This window comes from Coregonus lavaretus (assembly GCF_964263955.1).
Source record: "Coregonus lavaretus genome assembly, chromosome: 33".
Lineage (NCBI taxonomy): Eukaryota > Metazoa > Chordata > Actinopteri > Salmoniformes > Salmonidae > Coregonus > Coregonus lavaretus.
The window spans coordinates 27,668,415-27,678,166 of record NC_140020.1 but is presented as its reverse complement, the minus strand read 5'-3'; the positions used below and the strand labels follow the sequence as shown (position 1 = coordinate 27,678,166).

At 42.0% G+C, this 9,752-nt stretch overlaps 1 protein-coding gene across 1 annotated transcript in view; it reads left to right on the top strand.

The window, feature by feature from the left end:
- The window catches only part of myt1la (myelin transcription factor 1-like, a), a gene marked incomplete at both ends in the record, with an annotated part of 9,320 nt that extends 374 nt beyond the window's left edge, over positions 1–8,946 (top strand). Inside the window, 11 exons of the mRNA XM_084151028.1 lie at positions 13–216; positions 1,168–1,289; positions 1,404–1,472; positions 1,638–1,700; positions 3,586–3,669; positions 4,529–4,750; positions 4,887–4,978; positions 5,093–5,196; positions 5,431–5,574; positions 7,922–7,984; positions 8,806–8,946. Of these exons, the coding sequence (XP_084007154.1) occupies positions 13–216; positions 1,168–1,289; positions 1,404–1,472; positions 1,638–1,700; positions 3,586–3,669; positions 4,529–4,750; positions 4,887–4,978; positions 5,093–5,196; positions 5,431–5,574; positions 7,922–7,984; positions 8,806–8,946 (1,308 nt within the window). The remainder of the gene's footprint in view (positions 1–12; positions 217–1,167; positions 1,290–1,403; positions 1,473–1,637; positions 1,701–3,585; positions 3,670–4,528; positions 4,751–4,886; positions 4,979–5,092; positions 5,197–5,430; positions 5,575–7,921; positions 7,985–8,805) is intronic.
- Positions 8,947–9,752: the final 806 nt, after the last annotated feature.

Here is a 9,752-nt window from a genome sequence, read left to right as displayed (position 1 = left end):
GGATGACAACAGTACCCTGGACCTGAGTGTGAGCCGGGGGCAGCCGGGGGGTCCGAGGGGAGTGGCACGGTGCTGCCGCCCCTGCAGCCCATGTCCCCCCAGCGGCAGGCCCTGCTCAACAGCAGCCGCTGCTACCAGATGAGCGAGGCCGACTGCTGGGACCTGCCCGTGGACTACACCAAGATCAAGCGCATCACCGACGACGATCACAAAGAGGTATGGGGAAGGACCGCAGCATTATGGGTAATGTAGTTATGGTGTAATGTGGGTTTTTTTGTGTTCAAAATTTAAATCTATTGAACAGAATAGTCCTCTATTTTATTCCAATGGTCTCTTGCAGTGGAGGCACAATTCAAAGGTGGCTTATCCAGAACATATTTTACTCCCTGCGAGTGTTCAATATTCCTTAATGAGCCATATACCGGCAGCACACAGGTAATGATGATTTGATTGGGAGGGGGGTATCCTGTATACACTGATAGTCTTTCAGTGACATCTAGTGGATGCTACTGGTACTGTATTAACTCAATGTGAGAATCTCAATTTTCAATTGATACCTCACATCCTCCCTCATCATCTCCTTCTCAAAGCACATTGGGGCAGAAGATCTGAGGTTCCTCCCCCCGAGAAAGAGAAATGGAAAGAGGAGACGAGGAATCAAGGAAATATAATTGAGATTCACCCAATGACTCAGTGACGCACACTACTGTGGATTCATTGGCCGTGAGATACATTAAGGCTCAGCAGCATTATATTATTAGTGTCTGATAGATCATCTTTACAGTTGTACTTTGAATCGCTGATATTACACAAAGAAACCCATGCAATAAATTGATACATTGCAGTATCAAATGAAAAGCTTGAAGTTGAGGGGGTGTAGACATAAGAGTAATTGGGCTTGCTAATCAAGCATGGATGAAACATTTTCAGTGGGGCGTAAGCATTGAGATCGAAGGGAGAGGGTTTATTTGGGAGAATTGTTTCATACCAAGATATAGGATCTGCTGAGTAATAGAAAAAAATTGGGATGTGTGGGATGTGAATATGAGTAGAATTGTAATCATGTACTAATTGAAAAATGTAGGATGTGTGAATATTAATCTATGCTATGGTCACAGGCTACATGATAACATGATGTAGTCTTCCTTTCTGTCATCCCTCCACCAGGTCGATGACCTGGACCCATTCCAGGACCTTCTGGATGAGCAGCACTATGGAGGGGATGTGACCATGCCCAGCCCCAAACAGAAGTACTCTCCCTGCAAGGAGGGCAAGAAGGAACTCATCACGTAAGACCAAAACAAGCTTATCACCTTTTTACTACTTGACAGTCATTATACTCTCTTACCTATTGACCATTTTCCACATCTGATGTTATCATTGTATGTCTGTGTATTCTCTAGTCTCTCAAGCTGCCAGTTAGCTGACAAAAGCATCCGCAGTATGATGACGACCAATGCGCAAGACCTCAAGTAAGCATAACCGCATTTCTCCAATGTCTCTGATAGAGACGATTGTGATTTCAATATTTTAGTCTTTACGTTTCCTAGCAGACCAATAGCCGGATATGTGTTGATGCTGTCAGCTTTGGTATTACCCTGTCCCCTGTAGACACTCTCCTTGTCCCTATGTCCCAGGTGTCCCACTACGGGATGTGACGGGTCTGGACACATCACTGGGAACTACGCCTCGCACAGGAGGTAGCTTGCACCCCATCATAAAGACAAAAGCCATACAGTATATTGAGCAGCCCCTAAAATGTCAGATTGTAGAAGACGGTGATGCATAGATACATACAGTGCCTTCGGAAAGTATTCAGACCTGTTGACTTTTTCCACATTTTGTTACATTACAGCTTTATTCTAAAATTGATTTTTTTTTTTATCCTCAGCAATCTCTACACAATACCCCATCATGAAAAAGCAAAAACAGGTTTTTATAAATTTGTGCAAATAAAAAAATTTAAAAAATACCTTATAAGTATTCAGAACCTTTGCTATGAGACACGAAATTGAGGTCAGGTGCATCCTGTTTCCATTGATCATCCTTGAGATGTTTCTACAACTTGATTGGAGTCCACCTGTCGTAAATTCAATTAATTGGACATGATTTGGAAAGGCACACACCCGTCTCTATAATGTCCCACAGTTGACAGTGCAAGTCAGAGCAAAAACCAAGCCATGAGGTCGAAGGAATTGTCCGTAGAGCTCCGAGACAAGATTGGCACAGATCTGGGGAAAGGTACCAAAAAATGTCTGCAGCAATGAAGGTCCCCAAGAACACAGTGGCCTCCATCATTCTTAAATGGAAGAAGTTTGGAACCACCAAGACTCTTACTAGAGCTGGCTGCCCGGCCAAACTGAGCAATCGGGGGAGAAGGGCCTTGGTCAGGGAGGTGACCAAGAACCCAATGGTCACTCTGACAGAGCTCTAGAGTTCCTCTGTGGAGATGGGAGAACCTTCCAGAAGGACAACCATCTCTGCAGCACTCCATCAATCAGGCCTTTAAGGTAGAGTGGCCAGACGGAAGCCACTCCTCAGTAAAAGGCACATGACATTCCGCTTGGAGTTTGCCAAAAGGCACCAAAAGACTCTCAGACCATGAGAAACAAGATTCTCTGGTCTGATGAAACCAAGATTGAACTTTTTGGCCTGAATGCCAAGCGTCACGTCTGGAGGAAACCTGGCACCATCCCTACGGTGAAGCATGGTGGTGGCAGCATCATGCTGTGGACTGGGAGACTAGTCAGGATCGAGGCAAAGATGAATGGCGCAAAGTACAGAGAGATCCTTGATGAAAACCTGCTCCAAAGCAATCAGGACCTCAGACTGGAGCAAAGGTTCCCCTTCCAACAGGACAACGACCCTAAGCACAGCCAAGACAACGCAGGAGTGGCTTCGGGACAAGTCTCTGAATGTCCTTGAGTGGCCCAGCCAGAGCCCGGACTTGAACTCGATCGAACATCTCTGGAGAGACCTGAAAATAGCTGTGCAGCAACGCTCCCCATCCAACCTAACAGAGCTTGAGAGGATCAGCAGAGAATAATGGGAGAAACTCCCCAAATACAGGTGTACCAAGCTTGTAGCGTCATACCCAAGAAGACTCGAGGCTGTAATCGCTGCCAAAGGTACTTCAACAAAGTACTGAGTCAAGGGTCTGAATACTTATGTAAATATGATATTTCCGTTTTTTATTTTTAAACCTGTTTTTGCTTTGTCATTATGGGGTATTGTGTGTAGATTGATGAGCGGAAAAAAAACAATTTAATCAATTTTAGAATAAGGCTTTAACCTAACAAAATTTGAAAAATGGATACTTTCCGAAGGCACTGTATACAGTTTATTACATATTTTGTAGTGTATACCTTCTCTGTTTTCAGTCCACTGAGCTCTGATGAAGTAATTTGTTACCGTATATACATGTATTTGAATAGGCTATTAGGTTTGTCTTGAAACCATCTGATACTAACTTTACAGAGCTATCATTCTGAGAAGTGATTTGTCTTTTGATGAACTGCAAATGCACTGATGTTGTACTCATACTCTTAAGATGGTAGTGAACTGCACAAGACCTTTCCCCTCTAGTCTGTCAGGCTGTCCACGGGCGAAGAAGAGCGGGATCAAGATACTGCACAGCAAGGAGGACAAGGACGACCAGGAGCCAATTAGGTGAGGGTTGGAACGGATAGTAGTATATTATCTTGGTAAATTTGTCAACATACAGATGTAGGATCTTAATTGGAGCCAGTTTGCTACAGCAGGAAAATAATCCTGCAGCAATAGAAAATGTGAATTATTATGTAGATTATAATTAATGGAATTTCTTTGTGGGGGTAAATACATTTTTCACAAGGGCAAATCAAGTCTGACATTTCAAAGTGAAAAGTACAAACTTTATAAGCCTTTTTAAACGTTGAATACACTACAAGTTTGCCTTTCCTGCTGTGCAGGAAGATTCTCAGCAACAAAAGAGTTATCAAATTAAGATCCTACATCTGTATTCTCTTGAAGTCAGTCATGCATTTCACCTCATATTCTCTACAGCCAGTGTAGTACACCTAGTGGGTACACTACAGTAAAGGTTACCTTTCCACCACTTAAGTAATGCCATAATGTTAAGCACATATGACCTTGCCGTGAATCATCTAAAGTTCACTGTGTGTCCTTTCACCAATCACCTCCCAATCGCTGCACAGCTGTTGCTGCCACCTCTATCCCTGCGAGGTTCACTGGATCTACCATCATCATTAACATTGTAATCATAATTAACACTGACCTCCCCACTCCCGGGGTGGAGCAGCCCGCAGACACGCTGTGCTAATTCTAATCAGCCCAAATGTCACTCTGAAGGACAATGTAGAACCATGGGTAAATGTCTATAAACCGGAGATGGTTTTCATTACAGTAGCTAATCTTTTTCTAGTAGTCTTTTTAGTGTGTGGATGACATTTACCAGGGACAGCTGTGCTGCAGGTGAGGAGAGCGATGTCGTGACCTGACTGACCTTTGTGACCCCTTCTCTCCTCAGGTGTCCAGTCCCAGGCTGTGATGGACAGGGTCACGTGACGGGGAAGTACGCATCTCACCGCAGCGCGTCGGGCTGCCCCCTGGCGGCCAAGCGGCAGAAGGATGGCTACGTCAACGGCTCCCAGTTTGCATGGAAGTCCGGGAAGACAGACGGCATGTCGTGCCCGACCCCGGGTTGTGATGGATCAGGACATGTCAGCGGGAGCTTCCTGACCCATCGGAGGTGGGTGGGGCTCTGCACGGTTCTGGTGTAAACGAGCAACTGTGTACAAATGTAACTAAGTACCAGATCAAGAATGTAAATTATGCAGCAGGGTTGGAGTCATATGATTTTATTCACCAGAGCCTTTCTTCCTCAGTCTCTCCGGTTGCCCCCGTGCCACCTCAGCCATGAAGAAAGCCAGAATGACTGGGGTAGAAATGTTGACAATCAAGCAACGGGCAAGCAAAGGTAATTGCCAGGCACAAATACCAGTCAGAATGCCCCTTGACTAACCACTTGCTGGTTTTATCAAAACATATTCAAGCTGAATCAAAAGTGCATTTTATGTTTCCCCTTCTCTAGGAATAGAAAATGATGAGGACATCAAACAGCTGGATACAGAAATCAAAGATCTAAACGAATCGAACAATCAAGTGGAATCAGACATGATTAAACTTAGGACACAAGTAAGATTCATTCATTACTTATTCAAGATTAATTAATTAATTATTATAGGGCAGTTAGTCTTGCTGAGTTTGGGCAAATATTGAAACAGGTTGCTGGATTAAAGCTTACATCAAATGCATATAACTTGATTTTGATGTTTCATTCCCCAAGAAACTGTGATATGACTAGCGCAGTACATTTTTCAGTCACTCTGGTTCATCAACTTCAATGCACGTCTTTCTCTCCTTTCCCAGATCACCACTATGGAGACTAACCTGAAGTCCATAGAGGAGGAGAACAAAGTGATTGAGCAGCAGAATGACTCGCTACTGCACGAGCTAGCCAACCTCAGCCACTCTCTCATCAACAGTTTAGCTAATATCCAGCTCCCACATATGGTAAGTACCATCACAACTTAGCCTCCAACAGTTACTGTCGGACAAGCACTGTATCAAGTCGAACGAAGATGCCATAGGAATCAAGAACGGTTTATGGGGAAATAGGACGTGGGGTTAGGTAATAAGGCTATGTTGTCGAAGATACTAGATGGCACACTTGAAAGCATGCCACTTTGATGTTCCATGATTGCAAGTGTTGAAACCCAGGGCCATTTGAAGTATATGAGTCAATGTAACATGAGTGAAAACAAAACGTGGTCATATCATGGTAGTGGCTTATTCCACTGTATTCTGCCAAATTGGATATGTTTATTTCCATAGTGATTGTTTGTTGATGCCATTTAAACAGAACACGTAAAAAAGTATTATAAAATACATCTCTTACCCTGTTATGTGCTTGAAAAATCATTGCAACATAAGGTCTAACTGCAATAACATAATTGGGTTTTTTCATCTGCTGCTTTCTGTTTGTCCCTTGTTTTCTCAGCTGTTCATATGCTTCTGTGCTACAACACTTCCCTTACAGACTAATAATCTAATCTAACCCCCCCCCCCCCCCCCCCCCCACACACACACACACACACACTCCCCCCTGCTTGGTTTCAGTTGAGAAATAAACAGGGCTGATAGGATATTGCTTGATCTAAAAGGCACCAACGTTTCTTAGTCATAAATTAAATCTGAATCTGGCTCCCTGTTCTCCACCCATTAATGTGAGGGGATCACATTTTAGGAGGGTTATAAAGCATTTTTCTAGCCTGGAACCATATCTGTTTGTGCTATACCCAACTGCTATACAGCGGCTTGCGAAAGTATTCACCCCCCTTGGCATTTTTCCTATTTTGTTGCCTTACAACCTGGAATTAAATTTGATTTTGGGGGGGATTTGTATCATTTGATGCCTACCACACACATCACAAAATGCCTACCACTTTGAAGATGCAAAATATATTTTATTGTGAAACAAACAAGAAATAAGAAAACTTGAGCGTGCATAACTATTCACCCCCCGAAAGTCAATACTTTTTAGAGCCACTTTTTGCAGCAATTACAGCTGCAAGTCTCTTGGGGTATGTCTCTATAAGCTTGGCACATCTGGCCACTGGGATTTTTGCCAATTCTTCAAGGCAAAACTGCCCCAGCTCCTTCAAGTTGGATGGGTTCCGCTGGTGTACAGCAATCTTGAAGTCATACCACAGATTCTCAATTGGATTGAGGTCTGGGCTTTGACTAGGCCATTCCAAGACATTTAAATGTTTCCCCTTAAACCACTCGAGTGTTGCTTTAGCAGTATGCTTAGGGTCATTGTCCTGCTGGAAGGGGAACTTCCATCCCGGTCTCAAATCTCTGGAAGACTGAAACAGGTTTCCCTCAATAATGTCCCTGTATTTAGCGCCATCCATCATTCCTTCAATTCTGACCAGTTTCCCAGTCCCTGCCAATGGCTTTTATCTGGCCACTCTTCCGTAAAGCCCAGCTCTGTGGAGTGTACGGCTTAAAGTGGTCCTATGGACAGATATTCCAATCTCCGCTGTGGAGCTTTGCAGCTCCTTCAGGGTTATCTTTGGTCTCTTTGTTGCCTCTTTGATTAATGCCCTCCTTGTCTGGTCCATGAGTTTTAGTGGGCAGCCCTCTCTTGGCAGGTTTGTTGTGGTGCCATATTCTTTCCATTTTTAAATAATGGATTTAATGGTGCTCTGTGGGATGTTCAAAGTTTCTGATATTTTTTTAGAACCCAACCCTGATCTGTACTTCTCCACAACTTTGTCCCTGACCTGTTTGGAGAGCTCCTTGGTCTTCATGGTGCCGCTTGCTTGGTGGTGCCCCTTGTTTAGTGGTGTTGCAGATTCTGGGGCCTTTCAGAACAGGTGTATATATACTGAGATCATGTGACAGATCATGTGACACTTAGATTGCACACAGGTGGACTTTATTTAACTAATTTTGTGACTTCTGAAGGTAATTGGTTGCACCAGATCTTATTTAGGTGCTTCATAGCAAAGTGGTTGAATACATATGCACCACTTTTCCATATGCACCACTTTTCCGTTATTATTTTTGTAGAATTTTTTTTAACAAGTTATTTTTTTCATTTCACTTCACCAATTTGGACTATTTTGTGTATGTCCATTACATGAAATCGAAATGAAAATCCATTTAAATTACAGGTTGTAATGCAACAAAATAGGAAAAACGCCAAGGGGGATGTTATGCCAAACGTCATGACAATAACTATTAGCAAGACAGCACAAAAATATCTGCGACCAGGCTAGAATTTTGCTCCCTTTTGTACAGCAGGCTAATAGAATTCTATCTATCTCTATTCTCTTTACACCTCTTCCTGTAGAAACCGATGCCACAGAAAGAGGCCCCAGTTAAACATAGCTGCTGTTTACAGATGCCCCACAGAGTAAGATATTCCTTTTCATAGTCTAATTATTATCCTTTTCTTCTGCACTATCATCTCCTCCCTTAAGTCTTCCTCCTATACTGGTGAACACTCTCTGTGGTGTTTATGCATCACAATTGTCCATAAATGTTGCTGCGTTATACTACGATTCAATGGTTTGGTCATATTTAGAGACGTTTTGTGGCTTCTTAGAAGAATTTCAAAGAGCCCCATGATATATTGCTGACAAGGAAGTGGTTATGATGGAGTAACACTACGAGCCATTTTTACACAGTTATATCACAATTACAGTCAATGAAGCAAGTATGTTCAGTCTGCTATTGCATATTCAGTGTCTCTCTGTTTGTCTGTCTGTTCATGCTACTGTTACAGTGTGTGTACCTGTCTGAGAAATGGCTCCCACAACTCCCACATCTCACTAGCTGCACACATTACATTAGTTTATTTATGTGATGTCAGTCATCGTTTTGTCTCCATAAGATAAGCATCAACAATCATGCCTGCTATGAGTTGCTAAAATCAATCTACACTGACTTTGCATGGTTTGGAGTTGCAGTAGATCAACTGTACTATACATAGGACTATGTATATGGTTACATTTTATGAAATCGATGAAGTATTGTAAATACACACTTAGTACAGCCCCAGTGACCATACTGTCCTTACAATGTTTGCAGCTGTCAGTGTCCTTCCCTGAACAATTTGTATTTCCCTCCTTTCCCTTGTCTTTGAAAGAAACTGAATTGATCATCAATATGAAATCATACTGAATCTGATTGCATCTGTACCATTGTCCTTATTGGTGTCTTTTTCCCTCACAGGAGCCAATGAATGAACAAAACTTTGATAGTTATGTGAATACTTTGACAGACATGTACACCCATCAGGACCAATACCAGAGTCCAGAGAACAAGGCCCTATTGGAGAACATCAAACAAGCGGTGCAAGGCATCCAAGTGTAATAGCCTATCTACCTGCAAAAAGGCACTGTCTGAGGCTAAATCAAATGATGTTAAAGCGACAACAAAAAAGTCAAAAGAGAGAATGGATCAGGATTTTTTGCTGCTGTAAATTACCATAATGATTATTTTATTACACTGTTATGCTCTGAGCTCCATGGTTATGATTTTTTTGCCTTGCTTTAAAAATAGTTCCCAATGGCAAAAGTTTAAAAGAACATACACGTTTTGTACATTTTCATATTACCTAATATAAAGTGATGTACTGTTTATAGCTGCTAATGTATGCACATTTTTGTGTATATGTATTTATTAATTGTAAGCTTGTTTCATTCATTATTTTAACGCTTATTGATAAAAAGGACTATACTGAGTCCCATGGGTGGGGAGCCAGATGAGGGCAATGTGAGGAGCAATCATTTTTAGATAAGCGCTTCTTTTTTTGGATGTAATAGAATACAAAAAAAGACCTTTGGTGTGAAGATTGTTAACTGGATGTAAATGTATCGATTTTTGTAACAATGTTTGAAAAACTCTTTGTCTTCAGTGGTCTGTGTGGAGACTAATAATAATGTCTATGTTTAAATAAAATATGAGAAGAAACTATGTATAAATATGACAAATTTCAAACATCATGAGACGGAAACTAAGAGGTGCAACTCCCATCATCTAGAATGGACTGTACTTCATTAGGTTAGAAATAAAAAAAGTATTAGTAATCTGTGCTGTTAAAAACTATTTCCATTTCAAACACAGAGCGGGATGACCAATGGCTATGGGAAATGTAGGAGACAATCTAGCGTTACTAA